The sequence below is a fragment of the Rana temporaria genome, chromosome 1, assembly GCF_905171775.1.
Source record: "Rana temporaria chromosome 1, aRanTem1.1, whole genome shotgun sequence".
NCBI classification, from domain to species: Eukaryota; Metazoa; Chordata; class Amphibia; order Anura; family Ranidae; genus Rana; species Rana temporaria.
Window position 1 is genome coordinate 526,605,072 of NC_053489.1, and position 24,991 is coordinate 526,630,062.

Sequence of the window (24,991 nt, forward strand, 5' to 3'; positions counted from 1 at the left end):
ACCTCTATAGAGCGACAGATGTCTGTTTACGGCCGCCTACCTCCAATTCGAAAAACAGAAGGGAATTGGTCCCCTTTCATCTGGGCGGATCGGAGGGCCGATAGAGTAGACGTGACCTGTCATCTGCCTGCTCCACTCATTGTGGTCCTCGACTGGTTACCAAGTTGCCCTCCCTCTTCAAAAGGTTGGGCACCCCTGATCTATACCATCTCTCTTTATGTGGGTCTCCTCCAGGTGATCTTGTGTCCACTCTCACAATTCAAAAACACAGGCTTAATTGGCTTCCACCTAACCAATAATATATATATATATATATATATATATATATATATATATATATATATATATTTTAAAAATAATAATATATTGTAATCTTTGCACTGGGCAACTTGTATGAATAGTTCAGTGTAAAGCACTGAAACATCAGTGTTATATCAATAAAACACAATAACATAAATATGAAAAGTACTTTATGCATACATGTAAGAGAATGAGCAAGAGGGAAAAAGCACCGTTTATCTCTGGCAACATGCCGTTATGAAAAATAAAAAATATATTTTTTTAAAGTATTTGTGTTTCTTAGAAAAATCAAGTGAAGCAAAACAAACAATAAAAACACCACAAATTAAAATGTGTAACATGAAAAAACACATTTTATTGCACTTAAGTTATAAGAAAATAAAATTTCTAAGTGAATCAAACCATAGACACAATCCCTTTAAACAATGTTTTCCTCCATCACATCAGGTTGTTACAGAACTGCAAAATGAACGAAATGGAATCTGATTATTTTAAAACCAGACTATAAATAATAAAACAAAAATATAGGATGAGGAGGAAAAAAAAAAGTCTTAGAAACAAATCCAAAATATCGCATAGGATACAGTGTTAAACCACTTTTCACAGTTCAGCTTGAGTTGTGACTCTTGGAACATGAGGCAAATTATTTGACAATTGTATGGTCTTTATCTGCACGTGAAGCTTGCACCACAAAAAATAAAATAAAAAATTCTCCATTTGCCTTCTCCACTTCACTCGTTCAACATGCCCTATTTGACTGTAACAGCTGTCTACCCCTCGAATACTGTAATTTGTTGAGCCTAACCAGTAAGATTTTTCTTGTTTGTTTTGTTTTTAAAACATGTTTTTGTCAGTTGTAATGCATTTTTGTTACATTCACCACAGCCTCACAACAAAAAGTTCCCAACGGAACAGGCTACAACAGCTTTGTTCCAAGGAATGTGTTTACATTTTGCTCAAAAACAAGAAAATAAGCTTTGCACACACTCATATTTCATTATTTTTCTTTTGCAAGCAAACTTCACTCTTAATTGTCTGAAACTGTCCCACTTACGGCCTCTTAGAGGCACCGTGGAAACAAATTTCAGTGGCAAAAGTCTTTTTCTGTATCCAAACTAGAAGAAATTTGGAATTCAGTCTGGGACTAAAACGTCACAGCAGTAAAATAATAATAAAAAAAAATTTTGCTTTTTTTCTCCTTTCATTTAGCAGCATAAATATGTTTGGCCACTGGGAATACAGTACAGCTGTGGGACAACAATCCCATTTATAAAGACCTACTTTGCTAGCACCAGCATCAAGATTTATATCCGTCTGAGAACATAAAGACAAGCTTGCCACCCCAGAGCAATGTATGCATTGAATAGTGTAGATGGAAGCAACAGTTAAGAGAAACAGAGGCTAATACTGTGATTGACTGACATTGGCAATAGTCGGCAAAAAAAAAAAAGTGACAGAACTATACAAAAACAATTCACAGTAATTTTTTTCAGCATTTCCAAAAAAGAGAAAATGACTTTGTTGCAACTGCTCTCTTGCAAATTCAACCAGCGATTTGTGAAGCTGTGAGTTAAGGTCTAGCTTTAAGGACAGTCCGCCGAATCTCATGTAGACTACGGGTGCTGCCTTGTGAACAAATTGAAGACGTTATTCAGAAATAATTGCACCTGGTTTCATTTTGAGAGTCCTCCTTTTCACAAAAGAAAAAGGTAGTCCACATCAAAACGTTAAGTCTTTGCTGTGACAAGATGTCTTCTCATCTGCCGTATGTAGGTCTGCTTCATGTTGCCCAAAGCTGAGATCCTGTTAACAGAGGCCAATGGATATTTTTGGAGGGAAGGACTAGGTAAGAAGTGGGAGGCCAAAAATAAAAAGGAGGGTGTTACATAGTCTATAAATTTGGACAAATGAATTTCCCCAGCCTTCACTTCATGTCCACATCAAAGTCCAGCACCAGCAGCTTTGTCTCCTCAGTCCCATTTCTACTTCCAACAGCACAAACAAGCTTTGTATTAGAGGCTCGAATTCGCCACACAACACCTCCACTTCCACCACTTTCTAACGTGACCAGGTTCCGAATAAATTCACCCGTTTTCAAGTCCCACAGTTTTACAGTCCCATCATCTGAGCTGGTTATTACAAAGTTCTTGTTAAACTGTAAACAGGTCACAGCACTTTGATGTTTGTTGGGACCTAGGAAGACAATGTGCAAAAAGATTATTTTTCATGCATAAGCACATAAAAAAATAAAAATAAATACACACCAACATGTGAATTACATAAGAATTCAAAGCCAGGATAAAAGAAACATGCAGACCTGGAATTTATAGAAAGAAAGTAATCGGCTGTGTAAGAAAACCCTTACGCAGAACCAGAGACAGCTACTGATGACGCGTATTTGCGTGAAACATACGTAGACCTACACTATGAAGGGCTAGCGGTCATGCCGCCATTCTCTGTCGGTTTGGTGGCCCCTTATGAAAGTGATATTTGTTTTTATTTTTATGGTGGCTGTGTAGATTTGGGAATATTAACTACTTCAGCCCCGGAAGAATTTACCCCCTTAATGACCAGGCCATTTTGTGCGATATGGCACTGCGTCGCTTCGACTGAATTGAGCAATCGTGCAACGCTGTACCCAAAGTTTTCCTTACAAATAGAGCTTTCTTTTGATGGTATTTGATCACATCTGCAGTTTTGATTTTTTACGCTATAAAAAAAAAAAAAAGCGTCGGTTTTGCCATTTTTGAAAAACAATAAATAAATAAAAACGTCATCAATTTAGGCCAATTTGTGCTACATATTTTTTTTGTTAATCCCAATAAGCGTATATAAATTGGTTTGCGCCAACAGTTAGCACATCTACAAAATAGGGGATTTATGCCATTCTTAATATTCATTTTGTTTTTACTAGTAATGGTGGCGATCAGTGATTTTTAGCGGGACTGCAACATTGCGGCAGACAAATCGGACACCAAACAAACATTGACACTTTTTTGGGAACCAGTGACATCACTACAGTAATTGGTGCTAAAAATATGCAGTGTTTTTGTATAATTGGCATTGGCAGGGAAGGGGTTAACACCAGGGGCGATCAAGTGACTAACTGTATGGGAAAAGGGCTTACTGGGACAACACATAGATCCGTCTTTCTGTGTAATCTCCAATCAGAACAGAGATTTGACTTGTTTACACAGGCATATCCCCGTTCTGTCACTGCGGGGAGCGATCGCAGGAGGTCAGCGGACATAGAGTCCGCCGGACCCACTGATTGGCTCCCCTGCTGGAAAATGGGAGCGCACGCATCCCTGGTGGTGCACACACAGATCACTTTGTATGAGCTCGACGTACACCTACGGCGATTTGCGCAGATGAGTACAACTGCGACAGGTGGTCGGCAGGTGGTTGAACTACTACACTATAAGCAAAAACATTGTTTTTAGTTGGCGACGCTATGCTGATAACTCTGGTACTATCCCCCTGGTGGAGTGGAATAGCAGTCTGGTCCTGCCATCTGTGGAGCAAGAGTGGTGATGCTGGATGCATTTACACAAAGCGCCTATTGCTATTCTAGTAATTAACAGCATATCCCTCTGGTGATTTTACCAGTGGTGACGGACTGGCACTACGGGTGTCTCCAAGTGTTGGGTGAAGGCTGAAGTGGAACACTTATGTTTTTCACCCATAACAATATGAACGGTTTATTTTTTGATGTTCTGACAAACTTCAGTTTATGGTCACATTTTTGTGGACACTTAATATTTTAGCACTGCATTTTTGTTATATTTTGGTTATTGGGGTACAATATATTTACATAAATTTTACTGAAAGAGCGCTGACATTATTTTACTATTTTAACTGGTCAAATTTAATCTGAAAGCAGGAGTTTAGGGAATCCCACCTGACTGTATGTATTTCAGACACATAGGTCATATATACATAGACTAATGCATGGATGCTCAACCTGTGGCCATGCAGTTGTTGGAGAACTACAAGTCCCACGATGCATTGCAAGGCTGACAGTTACAAGCATGACTACCAAAGGCAGATGCATGACGACACTTGTAGTTCCACAACAGCTGGAGGGCCACAGGTTGATGATTTTAGTGAGACCAGAATAGTTATGATAAAAGTTTGAATTTCACCCACATTTTTAATAACCTTCCTAAGCACAGGATATTTTCGATTTCAAACTTCTACATAGTGTGCTTAGGTATGGGGGCAAACCTTAACATAGTTGGGAAATTCCATTTTAGAGCAACATTATGTGTGACCACCCTGAGTGGCATCTGCCACTTTAAACCATAACCATTTGATATCATGAATGGTGTTTGTTAAACAGTGTGCTTGTAGATTTTATAAGACCAACAGCAGAAACTTTCGTGCTTGTGCTTCCTTTGCTCAGAAAACACAAACACAATTCCAGGAATCTTGGTTTAAACGAATGAAGTGCTGTTCAAATGAATTAGATTGGTAAACACTACATTTACAATATGGCTGAATGTGTGCATTAGTACATATATGTGCACAAACTGCCAGGAGGCAACGGGATATCAAACACCTTCTGAAAAGAAAATTAATAACATGTTTGTGCAAACATTTCCAGCCTAGTCCTAAAATGTCATAGAAATATCTGTTTGCTATCTCAATAAAATAGAATGCCATGTAATTACATAGGGCTGGATGAATTTTGCGATGCCATAATACAATTGTAATGATAGATTTGGCTAGCAGACCATGAAGTATGCTCAGGAAATGTCATATCTAGTGTTAGTCCTTGCCTGCATCCAGAGGGTTAGTTGCACCTTACAAGACTGGCTGATTTAATTGGACTGCAAGGCAGCATAAGCTGTCTAGTCAAATAAATCATGCAAGTAGAATGGTGGCCATTTTCCTTCCTAAGAATAGGAACGCAGAAGACGATGAGACAATGGACCTTTTATTTTCCTGGCATTTTTCTTCCTAATCAAAATTAACTATTTTACCGGACTTAAACAGTTTAAACAAATTGAAACTACAAGAATGTAATTTCTGTAGCACAGATTGATCATTGTGTTTTCTAAAAGTGGAATGAATGCATTATATATTGGTTTTGTGCACTACCCTAGTAAAAGAAGTAGAAATGTTGACTACAACAACCCAAGAACCGAAAAAGAGCATGCTACAGCAGGGCAACTGTTCCAGTGGAGATAATGCTTACTGTATAGCAAGATTTAAGCATAATCTTGCACTTCTCATAAAAATACATAAGGTATGTACTGCCTCATATACACAAAATAACATGCACATTTGCATTACAAAATGACATCTCAATAAAGAAAACTTGAATATGAATGGTTTCAATAGATAGAGTCTTATCTGTAGAGGAGTTGATAAACAATGCCCATGTGTATTCCTTCTGCAGAATCATATGGATCAGAATGAAGGGTTAAATGGGCAAACCAGCTTATGTAAAGAAAGCAAGGAAATGACTTAATACCCCATTTATTTCTATGGAAAGGCCATCCAATAGTGGTACACAGGAGGCTGCACAGAGCAACGATCTTAGAAGAGCAGGGGGTGGTAAGCATAACACTTGGTGGTCGAAGGGAAGCAAGAAAGGTAGCTTTTAAAAGATAAACATAATAAAATAAAATATACTTTAAGCTTTGTGGCACATCCTGCATATACTGATCTAGTGAAGAGAACTTAGTCAACATACCTTGCAATGTTTGTAAACACTGTCCTGTTTTAATGTCCCATATTTTAACAGTAGAATCTGCATTTCCCGAGACAAGAATGTTATCCTTAAGTTCCATTCCACTGGTTAATGACTGGTGCCCAGTTAATGTGTGGATACAATTTCCAGTCTCCACATCCCAGACTCTTATTGAGGTATCCAAAGATCCACTGACTACATGGATGCCATCAAACTGCAAATGGAAAAAAAAAAAACAGACACATATTTAAGCTTCATGTTTAGCAGAGAAAAAAAATGTATTTAGAAAATCTCATGACAAAAAAACTTGTGTGTGAGGCGTCTGTAGATCAGAAGGTCCTAACATAACCCATGGATAAGGGATTCGTGACTGGTCTATATATTTTTGCACTTCATTTCTTTTTTTAGCTTATATTGTATTTGACGATCCAAAACACTCAAACACCTTAAAATCTTAAAGCTGCACTCCAGCAAAAAGAAATAAAAGTGTCCTTATTGAAAAACAAACTGCTTCATTAGCTTGTTTAAAAAACTGTTAAGTAAAGTTTGTTCTTCCCCTCTTTATTGTAGCTCAAATATGCCCCTTATTTATGCCTGCTTGACCTTTGTTTTTCCAGTGTGTGTGACTTAGCGCCACTGCTTTTTCCCTAATTAAAAAGGGCTCCTAGTCCCATTTATTTTGCCTAGTAGTTAACAGATCAGTGACATGATCCTTCTGGTGGTGGGTGTGGTCTTCACACAGACCACACCCTGCATGTTATCATGGGAAATATTGTTTTCATCTAGCCCTAGTGGGACACATTGGATGTGATGTTCGCCACCTGATTTGATCCTCCCACTGTCACCTGGGCAATGTAAACGATGAAGAAGGCAGTGATGATGTCAAATGAAAGTTGATGAAGTCATTCTTGTTTAAAACTTACATAAGTGTTTGTTGTCCTTGGGCAAAGGGTGCTAAGGTTAAAAAGTAATGAAGATCCCAGAACTCAGCTGTGTAAAATATTCAAAATGGAGACTAGAAATACTGTATGTAGATATCGTACAATTTCAAACATAGGAAGTCTCAACTTCCTTTATGCAGTTATTATCAAACACACAAAACTTCAACTTCGTATTATTTTTGTCAAAGCTTATATGAACAAGCTAAATTTAGAAGCCAATTGGCTACCATGCACAGCTGCACCAGATGTTTTAGTAAATCAACCCAGCTATAACCTCAAATCTAAATAAAACTTTTCCTGTAGTCTCCAAAAGCAAAGCTGTTTCAGTCTTTGAATGAGACATCTCAGTTTCTAAAGCTGATACTAGGAAAGTTATCTGAAATGTGAAATAAGTCTCATCTCTTCCACCACCAACTATCTATGTGGCTCATAATCTTTTGTACGCTTCCACGTGGACATGACTATTATAGGAAAAAGAAACCCCTCAAATTGCTTGCAGTTGGATTTTTATACTGCAGAGTACTGTTTTTGTGTTCAACTGAAATGCATACGTATGGCGGGGTTCAGAATCTGTGCTGTGGTCATGACCTGGAAAATGTCCATAATCCAAGAGAAACTAGCAATTATTTTACTCAGCACTTGACTTTTTAACATAAAACATATGAGTTGCAAATGGGAGGCTGGTCATGCATCTTTGATGAAATCTTAACATTCACTTCCTTGCTTGCAGAGGTACAAAACCGCATGAAACCAAAAAGATGGACATTGGCCTCACTTGCTAAAAGAAATTAAATAAGGTTAGAAGAAACTGCTTTAAAATATTCAGATAGAAATATGCAGCTAATTGGTGACCTAAAATGGCATAGCCAATCACAGCAAGAAATCTGATGCGTCTCATAACCAGAGGGCATTTCTAGAGACAGGATAAAAAGAGCAGAGAGCCTGACAGTAAGGGCACATTATAATGAGCTCTGAGCAAAGTAAATACAAATCGGGGTGGCATTTGACCTACATGCATTTAAAACCCGAGCGTGCCAAGCTGAATAAAATTACGCTTTTTTAATGCGCTGTAAGTCGAACAAAGAGCTAGAACAACAATACAGAGGAAATAAAAAAAAAATATTCTCATGTAAATATATTGTTCATACCTGTAGAGAATAGACTCTGTTTGTGTGGCCTTGCAGTGTGTGTAAACAGGTTTCGGTCTCTGGATCCCAGACTTTCACCATGAAATCGTAAGCCCCGCTAACGACCCTCCGTCCATCGTACTGAACACAGCGGACAGCTGCTACATGCCCCATCAGAACATGTAAGCACTGGCCTGTTTCAATATCCCAGACTCGAAGGGTGGCATCTCGTGACCCGCTCACTACCCTGTAAAAGAGAGGACATATTGCAGCACATGTAATTGGAGTACATATGAAAATATCCTGCCTTCTTCTTATGAAAACAAACACAAGAGAAGTATTTTCGCACATGTTACTGCTGACCTGGCTTTCATTTTTATGTCAAAGCAAATAACAGAAAAAACAGATTGTTAAAACAAATGAAACTGACAGATAAAACAGATGTGAACACAAAAAAATCCACAGAGGGGTTCTGTGGTACATCCATTTTGTTACCAGGATATACAAGAGATTGTACCCTAGAAAAATCACCAAGTAAAACCCATGGAAGCTCTCTGTACAAATGCCTTAATCACATTAACATGTAAATATAAAGTACACCTAGGGCCTCTTTTTACACCAGCGGACCAATTTTTGTCAGTTTTTTAGGCAGACCGGATCGGACCCTCCAGTCTTCTCAATGGAGCTGCGGGTGTCAACAGACATGTGTCCGTTGACACCCGCCAACATCTGATCCAAAAGAAAACAGATGGATAGGGATCCATTCTCCATCCTTATGACGGATTTAATGGCAGTTGGGTGTAAATGGGATAGCCGGTCTGTTTACATCCGACCACCCACAGAGGAGAGCAGGCTTTGTTTGCTCTGCATAAGCGGAGTGGATACTGACCAGCTATCTGCCTGCTCAGCGGGGTTGTGGAAGGGGCCTTAAAGTAATACTAAAGTCCCATGTTTTTCCTATTAAAACATACATGTTATACTTACCTGTTCTGTGCAGAGGCTTTGCACAGAGCAGCCAAGATCATCCTCTTTGCGGGTCCCTCGCCGGTGTTCCTGGCCCCTCCCACCTGTTGAGTGCCCCCACAGCAAACAGCTTGCTATGGGGGAACCTGAGCTGCAGCTCTGTGTATCCATTTAGACATGGAGCCAGGCTTAGGCCCCACCCCCCTCTCTCCCGATTGGCTAACTACATTTGAGTGACAGCAGCAGGAGAAAATGGCGACGCTGCTGTGTCTTAATCAGGAAAGGAATGGTCGAGGCACACGTGAACATCGCTGGATGGACATGGGGCTCAGGTAAGTGTTAGGAGGGCTGAGGGGGCTGCTGCACACAAGATAAAACAAAAACTTTTGCCTTTACAACCACTTTAAGCTGGGTACACACGATCAGAATATCGGTCAGTTGAGCAGGAACCGGCTGACATTCGGACTGTGTGTACAGCTGCCCGTCTTCTGTGGAAAAGGCAAGCTGGAAAACCAGCATCTGATAAGTGCTGGCAACCAATGACTGAAAACATGGATCATTGCTTGGTTACAACGGCGACCTCTCTGTTTTCTTTGCATTCAGCCCCATAGGGTTGGATAAAAAAAACACTTAACTTGTGTACCTAGCCTAAGGCATACACGGTGCAAATCTTGGCCGGTTCATCAGGAACTAGCTCAGATGAGGCTGAACGTACCAAGTTTGGGTACAACCAGCATGCTGGGTTTTACCTGAAATTATCGCCAACGGCTGCTATAGCCACTAGCAATAATCACTGCCTTATCCCAGCAGGGACAGCTTCCCCCACCATCCCGCCGGGAGAAGAAAATGATAAGAGGGATTCCTGCATCAACACTGTCTTGTACGTGGTAGCAGGAAAAAAATTCCCTCATTAGAAGCTCCTCAAGGACAATGACTGGTGTGAATGTACAACACTGCATAAATTGTCAGTGCTATGTGAATATTTGTAAATGATTTATTAAAGGAATAAACAAAGACAACAAACCTTTTCTCATGTAGATGCATGCATCGCACAGTGGAGGTATGTCCATAAAGCGTGTGTATACATTCCCCAGTTTCTGCATTCCATACTTTTAACGTCCTGTCTGTGGAACCGCTGATAATGATGTTATCTCTCATCTGAGATGACCAGACACCACCCGTATGTCCAACTAACGTTCTCAGACACTGTAAAGAGACAGCACAATCATTCACAAAATTAGGCTGCAGAAATTCTGTTAAATGTACTCAGTAATTCAATACATACTGTCTCAAAGAAAGAGCCAAAATATCAGATGAAGACAGAGCTTCCACACTTAATCATGTCACTGCACAGAGCCACAATATTTTGCCCCTAGCATTGCTACTTTGTGCTATGAGGAATATTGACATCTCCTAAATATCTTGAATGTGCTTTGGACTTTTGATGCATTTTTGGAATATCCAAAACACATCTTTATTAATACAGGAAGCATAAAAAAAAAAAGACGAAATTTACTAGGACAGTTATAAATATCAGTATGGTAAGATAATTATTTAATTTCATTCCTTTAGAAATAAATAAGATACGCAGGAAAAAAAAGTCTTTAAGATACTATGCTGCTGACAAAGATAGTCAATGCATGTACATCTGGGTGTGTCACCTACGCTTGATCTTGTTAGGTAATCAGTAGATTGCAATTAAACCATTGTGTCTCAAAGTTGTTATTAAACTCATTCGTCCATCAACGCCCACTTAGCATATTATTGAGTACAGATCTCAAGTCAAACCAGCCCACTTACATGTTACAGCTGTGACACAAACCCTGTTGCCCAGCGACTTACTATCCAACAAGCTTATTTATAACTGGGATTTATGACTCATCAATATATTTTTGCTACAAATTTCATCATGCATGACTGGTTTTAAAAGTCTCCTTTTGTAGTTTTAACTCCGTAATACAAAGATCGTGCAAAAGCCTGGGAGTAGGTCTTGTGTGTAGTTATTAATATTTTTTATTACATTCATTCAACGCTTCTCTTTGTGTGAAACACAGGCAAGCAGAGACTCTGCAAGAGTGCTCAGTGATATGTAGCCAATATACAATGCTAGGATAAGCCCACTCCTCCGCAGGCCTTCCCTACTCAATGGAAATGTCCGAGGGTTAGACACACCAGCGATTTTCTCATCAGGCTAACATACAGGCCATATGGTGCCCACCCTAAAGCTAATCACACACTGCCCCGCAGTCTAAATCAGGAAAAAAAAAAAAAAACAATTCCTCCTGCCACACTATACAGAGCAGATGAATGAATCTCCCCACTGGGGCTAATCTATTCAGACAGTTAGCTCCATCGGGTGTCAAAATACCTGAACAGAGGCAGCACTGATTATATGAAACTACAGTAAAGCCCAAAAACTTTCAGCGGTCTCCTCAACAAAAGTTGATCCAATGCGACTGTCCAAAATTAGCACGATGTATGAACAGGTTAAAGGTGAAGAAAAGTCTATCCATAAATTCTCTTAAAAATGTTCCATCCCCCCGTCACCTCCTTACTACTACCCTGTATGAAAAAAAGATCTGCGTACCTACCTATTTTTAATCCACTCTGGTCTGGCCGCATGATCCTGCAGTTTTGACTCCCCTGCATCAGTGAGCAGCAGCTGCTACAGGGGAGAGAAAACGAGGGTGCCCCGACAATGGCTGGGCCATGGAAGCCTATGGGTGACATTACGGTTCTGGGAATTTACAGCCGCTGTTGAGTGATCCCTTACACGGGGGAAATGACAGTGCAGGATCACGTGACTGGACCAGAGCAGATTAAAATAGGCAAGTACACATATATATATATATATATATTTTATTTTTTTTTTTTTTAAAGCAGGATGAGTAAGGAGAGCATTTTTAAGAATAGCTAGAGTTAGCCTTTTCTTCCACTTTACCACAATAAAACAATTTCATATATTAAAGATTGTAACTCATTATATTACAACATTACAGGTTTCTAAAATACAGCAGTACAGCTGCACACTTAGAATTCATTTAGAAAAAGAAATTAGAAATTGCACACATCTTTTGCATTACGCAACACCAACAGACTAATAAAACGTTAGACTTCGCAACCAACCAGCTTTTAATTATTAATTCATTCTGGAAATGAACAACTGGAATTTGATTGTTGCTATGAGCAAATGGTCTACGTTTTAGTTAAAGTTTTGTAAACAGAAGGTAAAACAGTTTAAGGTTTTATGCCATTTATATTAAAATCCTGAAATGCTGTAGTGATAAAACGAGCACTACTGAAATGGATTTAGAAATCATAAGACAAACATACATTTATAAAAAGAAAAAAAAATGCATTATTATCCTAATTTAAACTATGCTGCTGATTATTTGCCTTTGAGTGGAGAGACTAATTTTCACACATTTTTGTCAAAAATAATTTTTAGAATATCACCATATGCTGTACTCTTATCTTACCATAACACTTCTTCAGCAACGCTAACGGCTGCATGTATGGGAACAAAGTAAAACGGTACCACAAAATGTCACTCACAGATTTACTGCCAGCAGGAGGATCAGATGCACAACTTTGATTATTGTAATAAAGGCTAAGGGTGCGACAAGTACCAGAGCCAATGCACAATTTAGGGAACTGGAGTTTTTTTTTATATTGGTTATGGAGGACTAATTAAACTGATCTCACAGAACATGAAAGACTTGAGTTTCTCTGCAATGAAACTAGGCACCGTCTGCACTCTCTTTCATGGGAGCAGCTCATGCCGAAGAATGTGGACAGACAGGGAGTAGCTGAATTCTCTATACCCCAAAGGCACTTTATTTTAAGCCTGCAAATAGGGTTTTACTGTTCATGCTAAGCGTTAAGACCAATGTTCCATCTGCATTTAAGAGCATGGCTTCCGAGTATCATATATGGCGCACACATAAATATTTGTATTATTGCGGATTGATGGCAGAAAAAATTGCCATTCACAATAGCTGGCTAACGATAAATTGGCTCCTATCATCTGTGCTATAATGCCAAATATTTCAGCACTGCTGGAATTTTGCAGGCCAGATGACCCAGTTAACAAGCTGGCACATACAGCAATTGAAATACTGTAACAACTCTGTAATCCCTCATGTCAAAGCAGATTGCGAAATGGAGCAGAAACACTGTAGCAGCACATATCCGTGTTTGATCCCTACAAAAATAATTTTAGGTTCATATATTGAAAAAAAAATAATAATCAGGAAGCTGTTCTACCTGGCTAAACTTGAGGGGAAGAAAACAACACATCCAAAAATGTCAGTGCCAAAAATTCTTACCTACTGCTGCAAAACAACAGTTGGCCAGGCATGGCGAGGCAGATTGTGCTGGTAGTTTATGACTGGTAGGACAGGATGCCAAGGTCGAGTCATCACCAAATGACCAGACATGGCTGCTACTGAACCCATTTTAAAAAGGTGCATTCAGGAAGGCCATTATGTCCTGCATACCAATCCCATTTCCCTGGCAAAAATACAATAAATTGGTAAAGGCATCACAAATTATGGAGGCTAGCATCTTATGACTTTGTGATCTTACCTTTCCAGTAACTGCTGACCAAACTTTTAAAGTGTTGTCATCAGATCCGCTAACTATTCGGTTACCACAAAACTGGAGGCATGTAATCACATGATCATCATGACCTTTCAGCACCTAAGAAAGAAAAGAAAGCTGGTTAGGAATCATAATACAAATGGAACTCAACAGAAACCTGCTTTAACTCTGTAAACCGTAATGAACAGAGCCTTTAAATGGTTCAGAATATGTGCGCATTATTGTTTATAACGTATCCTTGGCGTGTGTTTGTTATGTACAACACAGATTTAGAAGCAACATGCCTGCAGGCTAATACTTTGATTGAACCTTGGACTCTTTCCCTGCCCATGTTAAAACAATGATTGCCTAAAGGACAGAAAATTGTTATCATACATTACTGCATTCTATTACAAAAAGCTGACGGTTTCAAAAAAGTCTTAAAAGTTCAGTCAGGTCTTGGGTGTGTTCACTGACCCCGATCATGACAAATTCCTTCATATCTTTTTACAAGAATCTCTATTCACAGCCAGAATTTGAATTGCCCAGGCATGGCTCAGGGTGCTGCATTTGACTGTTGGAGAACGGCTGGCCGCTGTTAATGCCACCTTACCCTACAAGAAAGTGTTGTAAGTTCATACAGGGTGTCCTACCAAAGCATCACAAAGTATGGAATAAATTGCTAGAAACTACTTCCACTTATGATGCCGAGTAAACCTATTACTACATGCCACTATACCGTAGGATGACCTCATATACTTTTCTCATCTATGAACTGCTGTTTTTGCAGTACATTTATTAACCAGGTATGATTTTTCTATGTTAATATGGAAATTGTTATTGCCTTAACTGTGTAACTGCATATACCCTGTTGTATAAATGTCACTTTGAAGAACATTCAGACAGCGCTTGCTTAACCATAAACTGATGCATTATACCACAACTGCTATAGTGAATACGACAATTATAGTAAACCCAACCATGCTGGATCCTCGCTTCTCAGCATCAACACACATAGACTAAAGTCAGTCTGTGTGGATTTATTGAATGTTCCATACAAACAATGAAACACACCACGGTTGCAGTAGTCGGAACAGAGGTGGACTAGCTTAGCACAGCTACACTGTTCTTAGCCATCAGTAAGCACAGTGTAGCTGTGCGAAACTAGTCCACCTATGTGCTGGCTACTGTAACCGTGGTGTGTCATTGTTTGTATGGAGCATTCAATAAACGGACTTCAAGAACGTCGGTGTGCAGCCGATTTCTTTCCTTATTCAGTCTTCTATGGCAGGAGAGTCGGGGCTTGGACCCATGTGAGAAGTCTCACACTATTGTGCTTAGAGTTTCTCACCTGGAGCGGAAATTTTCCTTAGTTGTCAATAATCTGGGATCCAGCATGAGGTAGCCTGTTACTGCATACAACATACAGAAACAAGGGGGGATACTTAGAGGGAGTCTGGACCTGTGGGAGTCACCAAGAGGACATCACAGTGGGATAGGTTCCCCATAAAACCTACAAGCCCAGCTGACTTCCAATACTATACAGCAAGGGAGTCACAAACATCTGGTGAGTGCAGAGTGATTATACCATTCAACGTGGTGGACACACAGAGAACATCCCGGGATCTAAGCACTTTACATTGCACAGAAAGATTATTAAATAGTAGTATTCACTATAGCAGTTGTGGTCATCGAGATAGATGGCCTAGACAGCGGCTGCTTATACTACCATTAAAGAGGAACGTCGGTCATTTTTTCTATCTTTTTATCTATTAAATCTTCTGCCCTTGTTGTTTTAACTTTGGATCGTAAAACATGTTTTTTTTCTGCCAGTCAATACCTTATACAGCCCACTTCCTGTTTCTTCTGTGGAAAAAAGCTTTTTCTTATGACATGTACAGCTTTCTCTCACAAGAGTTTGGCAGGAAGGAAGGGGGGATGAATCATAAGAGGGCCAATGAGAGCTGCAGAGCTGGAGGTGTGCCTTTGTGTCTGTGTAAATCCAGGAAGTGAACAGGCAGCAGCTTCAAGCTGCCCACAGCTAAAATTATTGCAGCCAGACTCAGTGGATGGAGATTTCTGCAGCATATTTGGCAAGTACAGAATCACAGTATATGTAAAATAATATGCAAAGTGGTTGGAGGGAAGCTTCAGAATGGCCAAGATGTTTTTATTACAAATTATGTGAGCAGACTGCAGTTCCTCTTTAATATTTTAGTTGCACACCTAGGTGGGGGCGTTTTAATTTTACTTTTATAGATGTCACTTTGTCATATTTCTGCTCTTCTCTAATATTTTGTTAAGAAAAAAATCAGCTTTCTTCAATTCCTAGAACTGAAGAAATTAGAGGGTTGCAATGCTAGACTAACATAGAATCATTTTTTTAAGCACATACACACACACACACTAAAATATTAAAGCAAATACAAATTGGCAAGCTTTACCTTTGGAGACTTAAGTTCCCCTCGTCGCCAGTTCGTATCAATTCGGTGCTGCCTAATAAAAGCACTTTTCCATGGACTGTGCGTGAAACCCGGTTTTAGCACTTTTCTTCTTTTTATATGTAAAGGTTCATCAATACCTGAAAAAGTTATGAAGAAACATATATGCAAAGGAAACAAAAAAATGGGCTCAAAATAAAATCCCCACAAGGTGTAAAACGCTTTGTCATCTGAAATATGTTGATTCTTACCATCTTCTTTACATTTTTCCCTCCACAAAAGGTTGTCTTCGGCCAGAATTCGCCAGTACCGACATGTCTGTGCTGCTTGAAGGAGATCCTTAGGTTCCAGAAAGGATAGAACATACAACGCCAACTAGAAAAGATAAATTAAGGTGGGCACTAAAATCAATAAAGAGATAAAAGTCTAAGACACAAGCCTACCTATCCAATTTACCTAATAAAGTACTTTTAACTACTTTCTAACTTTAACATAAAACCACTTCAAGACAAAAGAAAGGAGGTCCTTAAAAGAAAAACTGCACACCACCACCAAATGTAACTACAGTACAAATATAAGGACAAAGTGTGTGTATGTGGTAATACCCACTCTTGCAATGAGTGTGGTCTTTCGAAGTCAGTCCTGACTTCCTCCAACAACATATAAGTGTCTAGTTTAAAAAAAAGGTTGGACAATTGTGCAAAGCCGGTGCAGATGTCTAGGAAACATGGAAAAAAATTGTACTGTTACACAGTAACTCTCCCACTCAGACACATGCAGATGACCAGATGGTTGTCACTTGTAAGAAAAATGAGTGGAAACATCCTTATCAAACGCTTGAATGTAAACACGGTTATGATTATAGATACTGCCTGATGATAAAGTGCAGTCATGAATTAGCTCACTCAACCTTTCACAGGAGACATTCAGCTTTGACTTCTAAGACCACCAGGTCGGATATAAAAAAAATACATACATACAACACCATAATTGAAGTCAAAGCCTAAAAATCTACACTTTGAGTCCACAGAAGACAGGGCCTTGTGAGTGTGTAAAATGATCGACTTTCCTCTATTGTAAGCTCTACTGGAATAGGTTTGGCTATGACTACGCAGCACCATTATTCTAAAACATTTGCAGGCTCGTTATGCTTGGCAAATGCAGTACTGCATATTGCACTCTTCCCCTTTAAATTATCTGCCATTTGCTTAACTGATGCACCTACGTTTCAGCTCCCAGAATTCAACCTCTCAACATCTGCTCAATGTCTCTCACTCCGGTCTGAAAGCTCACATTAAAATGCTGATTTTCTGCACTTTTCACAGCATTAACATAGTGGTAATAGATATTGATATTAACAGGAAACATTTGTGCAAGTCATTTCAATTGCAAATGAGTTGTTGGAAATATAAGGTGTTTTAAATTAGACAAACCTTTTTTTGCCTACTGCTGCATATTTAAAAAAAAAAAAAACAACATTCTTGTACAACCAAATGTGATCTAGATTTTTCAAGCACTGCCCCGGCTTTGTTCCTTGTTTTAAATTGGTGTGCCGGCACGTTGTATATACGGCACATTCTGTAATGCAGTATGGTGTAGTGCCAGATTGCAACTAACAGCTGGCTCTGGTAAATGAGACATCAAATCAGGGAGGAAATTACTTATTTCTAAGTGTAGTTCTCTAAAAGGCATGATCCTCCAAAGGATTCAATTAAACCATTGCCAAAATATGCTCTTAAAACATCCCCTTCATTAAACCATGAGCTTTAAACTACTGAATACGACCAAAATAAAATTGGAAACAATTCGATAGACTGTATGACTTTTTTTTTTATTTATTTTTTTAAGAGGAAAATTTTAGAATTTATACCACATATAAAGTAACTGCTATAATCAAGATAATAAATGACAAACTATTTTAAAATTTAAAGTGGGATTTAAAGTGGGAGTAAAATGGTTGATATCCATCTATAGGTAAGCCTATATATGTTCCTTCGTTCCTCTACCTATGTGGAGGGGGGTGTCCCTTTCCTCCAATCAGCTCTAACACAGTGCATATTCAGTCTCTCCACCCACCCTATTTACTGCTCAAAGATGGAGACTTTTAACACGATCTGCACTTTTCAAAGTGTAGAAAGGGGAAAACAGCCGATATACAAGCAAAACGTATGTAGGAGGATTTGTCTCATCTCCGTGTATCATCTGAGGCTATTTACTTCACTGGGTATATTTGTGAGGGTTTTTTAACCACTTTGAGGGAAAGTTCTTTTTAAATAAAATTATAATAAATGCAAATTTTTTGCAAGTAAAAACATACGCATTTACAATTTTTTTTTCTTTAGGAGCCTGGAAAGCATTGCACTTATGATCAGCAGATCTCTGGTGCCATGCAGGACAGACCGTCAGTCTAGCCAGAGAGTGTACTGAGAGGCAGTTTCATACTGACAGGATGAAATTCAATAAACTACCAGAGCCGCTCAACAACACTGTGGTAGTTCATCAAGAACAACCACCTGATATCCGCAAAGGCAAATGGTAGTTGTAGTTCATTCATTCGCAGAACTCTGAACGAATGACATGGGTGGAGCCCTGCATGGCTTCACTCTCTAAAAAATAAAAATAAAGAACAGCTGGTGTGGGCAGCGTCTCCCCATACTGCAGTCACACGTTACGAAGGCAAACTTTTGCTTTAAAAAAAAGTACATTAACTATTTGTGAGCATAATGAGGCATTTTTTGCCTCACACACTTTAGGCACAAAAATGTGAAAGAATATGCATGTTGCACATAGAAGAACTTCTTGGCTCCTATATAATTGAACTCCTACCCTTGCTCAGCACAGGAAATGCACGCCCCAAAGCTTGACACATGTGCAAAAATACTTGCACAAAGCATTCAAGTTATTTTTTAACCCCCACCCCCCCCCACCGCCCTTCAAAATAGAAGCAAAAAACAAAAAAATAACACTTCAAAATCACCAGGAATATGCCCTACTCATGAATACAGGGTAAAAAAAAAAAAATTATCTTGTATATCTCATCTCCACTGTGGAGTTCTGCAAGCTTATAAAATGGCACTTGGCATACCCTGCCTCTAAAATGCTACTATCTTTTTTATGTAGCTGTATACTACAGTAATTTAGGCAAAAAAATATAGGCAACAACAAAATCTGTGATTTAAGGTTTCCATTTTTAGGCTAAGTTCATGTTTCGGTCCGATTTCAGACCGAATTTTGGGCTGAATTCAGACCTGAAATGGACCAAAAGACGCACAGGGCTACTGTGCAAATATGCACCAGAGCCACAGCAGAGATATGTGAACCGGCTCCATAGAGAGCCGGTTTAAAATCTCCTGCCATTGTGAATTCCGCATCCAATGCACAATGGTGTGAACCCAGCCTTTAAATCCAAACACAGGTTCTGTGGCTGATTAAGGTGTTTAATTAACTCACTTAGTGCCTTATATGCAATAAGCCTCTGAACATGTGTAATTGTGTGTTAAGTTTTAAAGGAATGATTTGGCAACCATACTGGGTTTAAATTCTCTCGTGTTACATGTTTCCACACCAAATATTGGATGTTTTAGACCACTGTCCTATAATTATATGAGCAGTTTCTTCAGTCCAATGAAATCTTCAATGACAAAAAAATGTACACCACGGTCATCTTAAGTGCCCACTTGAATTTGACAGTCAACCTTATAACAAAGTGTGACATTGCCACCATCATTTTATTGCTAATCAAATGTTCATCAAGATTTGCTGTATAAGAACAAAGAGCACTAGATTAGGAAGGAAGTGAAGATCAAAGATCTGATCACATTATTAGGAAATATTCTCTTGGTGGAGACAAAAGATTATGAAATGACTAGATTTTATAAATTTAACAAACAGTAATCCCAAGCAACAACTAAAAGTTTATAAACTTATGAAGACCACCTAAAGCAGAAAGATAATCCTGCATTCTCGAATGAATGGAATATGTGAAATCAATCTTATAGCCATTGTATTAGGGAGAATAACTGTACTGCTGTATGAGAAGCCTGCAATGCAGTGTGGATCAATGTTCCGTGCATGGGGAGAGGTTATGACAGGATACACAGCTCTACAATGCAGCACTCACCACAACGCATGGTATAAACACAAACAAATGCAGCTAGCAGTGTTATTTTACTGTGATTACAAAGGACTATAGATTGAGAAAAAGTAAAACTTGAACTCAGCAGTAGTAAAACCTGTGTTAAGAAAAAAGATCGTATCTAAAACATATCTTCAAGCAAGACTTGGGACTTGCCATGATTGTCAATCTGCTTTCACTCATAAGCGCACATTAATCATGGAATTACTGCGCGAAGTCACAAAGATGTGTCGGCTTGCATTGCTCTTAAGCACCAATTAACACAGCACAAGTGACTTTGCTGAATATCGTAATTAGCTTAGCAGCAGTTAAAGGTGGCAAATGAGGGCGGCTTGTGTTTATACAACTAGCTGTGCCCTCCAACAGCTGACAAATCTCACCTCTTTAGGCAGTAAAGATATAAAGTCCCTCTGAAACTGAGGCTCAATAACTTGCATCATATGCTTTACTTGAGTTGGTTCACAACTGTCTATAAGTTCATCCAGGGCCAGCAGCTTTTCCGGACCACTCCAGCTCTATAAAACAAAAAATAGGGAGAATCATTAGAGACATCAAACTTATTATAGGGTTATTTTGCCAAAAAATGTGCTTAGACCGGTTTCATAACATGTATGTGTCCTTTAGCACACATTAAACACACATGCAGTGATGTGTTTTGTTTATTGCGTTTCTCTTTTCACAGCAGGAGACAACAAACTTATTTGCGTTGCTGTGCGCTGTGCTGCTTTGCAATTCCATGCAGCATGTCGGCTGACCAACACAAGCAGTGTGAATGAGCCGAGGTGTCATTTCATACTAAAAACACATTCCTGCCAAAGAGTTACAAAAACTGTGAAAGTAAAGGAGGCTATCCTGTGTAAATGCAAAGTGTACCCAGCATAGTCTGAACTATACATACTTCTTGTACTTGCATAGGGCTGACTTTTTACGCTGGATGCTTTACACAGTACAATTCATATAAGCCCCAATCTTTCAGGAGTTTACGATGCAAGGTCATAAAAGCAAAAATGAAAACATTTGGGTCAGTTTAGGCAGAAATATAAAAACACATTAAATATTTTTGAACTGAATTGTGAAAGAAACCCCATAACATGTGGGAGGGCATACAAAAATTCACTCTGTTATCTGCTAACAACTGAAGCCAAATATATGGCACTATAATGGGAGGGTACGAAAGACACAGCCACTGTGCTACACACAATAGTTTCTAGAGTTGCACCGATGCCGGTATTGATACTAAGCATGAGTACTTGTATTGCTGCACATGCTCCAACACCAAGATCGATACCTTTATGTCCGGGTTCACATATCTGCTGGGATGGTTTCAGTGCGATTTGTAAACTGTAAAGTCTGATGCGATTTTGTTCAGTGGTTCAGGTGCAAATTTGTTTAAGTGCATGACACTGGAAATCGCAATTGCACAGCGGCCGGCCTGCACATATGTTAACCAGCTCCATAAAAAGACGGTTTGGTTCACATGTCAGGTAAATTAGATGCGGTTCAAAACGCAATATAATAAAATAAAAAAAGAACCACAATTATTTAGTATTAAATTAGCATATTAGCTCATTTAATAATGTGACACTAAAAATAGGTATCGGTAATTGGTATCGACAAGTATCTGAGAAAAAGTATCGGTACTCGTACTTGGTCTTATAAAACTGGTATCGGTGCATCCCTAATAGTTTCATTGTGTCTTTTCCTGTCAGATATAAAGCTGCCCCATTTACAGACAACACTACACACAATGTAAACAATGGGGAAAAGGTCCATCTGTTGCTTACAAAGGGAATATAAGAGGGGATCCCTAAATGTTACAGAAAATAAAATTAACAGATGTGCCTTGTTTGCTGGCTGTGAAACTCAGAGGAACAAACACTATAGTCTTTACATTTACTAATAGGCCATCAACTCTACAATAAGCTACATCACTATTCAATGGTACAATGTACCAATGTATGCAAATACTGAATCATTGATTGTTATTTACCATCTTCTCCCCCCTCATAAAAGTGCAGGTATTAGTATGTAATAAATAAATGAGCTCAGGAGGGTGAAGTGGAAGGCCACTGACTCATAATTGGTCTAAATAAGTATTATTTCTTGTTGTTTAAGTGCCATATTGTTTATCATTACAGAATGCAAGCTCTTTGTTAGAATGTGCCAGCAAATGGCAATCCATAAATATGAATTAGAGATGAGCAATTTTATTAACAAAGCTTTTGGAATGTGCAGTTTAACTTGATTTCAAATCAATCACTTAAGAGTTTACGAAAAAAATTGGATGTAAAGTAGGTTCTCTCTCAATGTGGTCTTGATTTGGATGAGAGATAATCATACAACATATGGCCAACGCTCTGGGGGTATTTACATTCAGCAAGCAAGATTCAATAGTATAACTGTCATCCTGATCATAGTATGTAGGGATCAGGCATCAGCCAAGTGTACAGTACATGGAAAATCAAAACACTACGAAAGGAAGGGCAAAAAATTATTATTTCAGACCCTTCAGGAAGAAAACAGTTATGCTCAATTAACCTTAAATTTTCTGGATATTGAAGTCTGAATTCAAGTTATGGCATTTAAAACACACCTAATAACGCATTGGAAGTCAATAGATTGCACCAGAGGCCATTTTATTGTCACTGGATCCCTGAAGTATTGCTTCATAAAGCCAAAACAATAAAGTGAAGAATAAATAGGAGCCTCTTGGAAGCCTTTTATTGGTTTTGTAATAAGAGCAGCTTATATAATGAAAATCATCAAAAGTTTTATTATTAAAGAAGAACTCGAAGGCCTACACTCACTGTTTATATATCCTGACTCCTATCAATGAAACTCATAATCCTTAAGTTTACCTTCTTTTCAAAGACCTGAAACTGCTAGATAAAAAAAAAAAAGAACTATGTGGAACACAAAACAAGGATACAATTACCTGTATTCAGACCGATTTTAGAATTATGAACCTTGCAATTTTTAATTTCTCATCACAGTCATGTCAAGTTTTTGTAAAGCCCAGTTTTTATTTCATTTTTAAAGACAGAAAGAATTTTGCACTGCTATAGCTTTATTTTTTGCTTTTTGTGTCCAATTGGAGAATTTTCCCTTCATTTCTTTTCCTGGGGACATTACAGTTAATAAGAGGAAAGCTACCCAACGTGAGGAGTACTCCTATTTTAGACAGTTGTCACTGGTATATTTGTTCCTATTGGATGATTTACCCACACCACCTGCTCTAGTGACAACTCTAAATGTTTGATTGATCCTTACTTTTTGTCCCAGTGTCAAAGGACACCAGGAGAAATAGAGGAATGAATTTCCCACCAGGGGCCACAGCAATTTACAACACTGTCACCAGCATAGGAAGTGATGGGAAATGCATTTAACATGGGCACAACAGCAGTAAAAACACTGGTTATTGGTAGGGTGGGGGGAGGCTGCAAACTACATTAGCTTTTCGCTTTTGTGAATTTCACCTCACTTCCTGCCAAAGTGACAATTTTCACATTAGGACAGGAAGAGAAGGAAAATCTTTCAAAAGAGACAGAAAACAAAAGTTATCAAAAAATGTAAATGTTTTCATTAAAGACAAACTTAAAGTGTTAAATGTACCAGCATCGGTTTTCCTTAACCACTTGCCCCTCCAGAAGATATACCCCCCTCATGACCAGGCCATTTTTTGCAATACAGCGATAACTGACAATTGCACGGACGTGCGATGTTGTACCCAAATAAAATTATGTCCCCCCCCCCCCCCCCCCCCAAAATAAAGCTTTCTTTTGGTGGTATTCTGCCTTGTTTACAGAGGCAGACCGCAGTTCTGCCTCTGTACCGAAGGATCGGTGAGTGCCAGTAGACAGAGTCAGCGGTACCCGCTGATCAGCCCCCCACTGTGTATAATCACAGTGGGGGCGGCTGCCGGCAGGGAGCATGAGCGCTCCAGACCAAAAGTGGCGGATCATACTAGGTACGTATTTGCGCGCAGCCGTGCCACTTTACTGCCGTATAGCAAAATTATGGAGTAAGGGAGGGTCATAACCTGTCTGATTATATTTCGGCATCTGTGCCCCATTGCGGAGATTTCCATTCACTTCCTGCACTATAGCCAAATAGGAAGCGAGAGGAAATCCATCCAAACTAAGGGAATTCCTTGGTGTTCCCTAGTGTTCCCATTGGAAGATTTTCCTTTAATTACATTTCAGGGGGCAACCGAACATTTGGGATTTTCTTTTACTTTCAATAAAACAAATAGAGGGTGAAGCTCCTTAACAGGGGGACAGACAGCAATAAAAAAATGACAAGCATACCAACCCTTTGCACTACATCCAAAACTGGAAAAAAAAATTGCCTTTATACTTTAAAAAGGGGTTGGAAAGCTTTGCGTTTTTTCACCTTAATGCAGCCTATACATTAAGGTGAAAAAACATCCGATCCTTACAGGCCCCCAGCCCCCCATTTACTTACCTGAGCCCTCGAAAGTCCCATGTCGTGAATGTGCTGGCTTCTCGGCTCTTCATTGGATGATAGATCGCAGCACAGCCATTGGCTCCCACTGCTGTCAATCAAATCAATGACGCGGCGGGGGCCGAGTGATACAGTCGGCCGCCGACAGTATCACGGGAGTGCACCCACAAGCTAACACCCTTGGGAGAGTGCTTCCCAGAGGGGGGTTAGCTCTTGCGAAGATGAGACAAGACAGCCACCGAGGGACCCAAAAAGACGAGGATCTGGGTCACTCTGTGCAAAACACGCTGCACAGTGGAGGCAAGTATGACATGTTTGTTACTTAAACAAAAAAAATGAAC

At 39.2% G+C, this 24,991-nt stretch overlaps 1 protein-coding gene across 2 annotated transcripts in view; it reads right to left on the reverse strand.

Moving 5' to 3' along the window:
- Positions 1–631: 631 nt before the first annotated feature.
- Positions 632–24,991, reverse strand: part of FBXW7 (F-box and WD repeat domain containing 7) — a 241,703-nt gene continuing 217,343 nt past the window's right edge. For both annotated transcript variants that reach the window (XM_040331902.1, XM_040331901.1), the window contains 8 exons: positions 20,567–20,701; positions 16,303–16,426; positions 16,055–16,191; positions 13,617–13,730; positions 10,054–10,235; positions 8,088–8,313; positions 6,002–6,212; positions 632–2,493 (listed from right to left, as the gene is read on the reverse strand). In XM_040331902.1, coding sequence (XP_040187836.1) covers positions 2,225–2,493; positions 6,002–6,212; positions 8,088–8,313; positions 10,054–10,235; positions 13,617–13,730; positions 16,055–16,191; positions 16,303–16,426; positions 20,567–20,701 — 1,398 coding nt within the window. In that variant the 3' untranslated portion in view covers positions 632–2,224. The remainder of the gene's footprint in view (positions 2,494–6,001; positions 6,213–8,087; positions 8,314–10,053; positions 10,236–13,616; positions 13,731–16,054; positions 16,192–16,302; positions 16,427–20,566; positions 20,702–24,991) is intronic.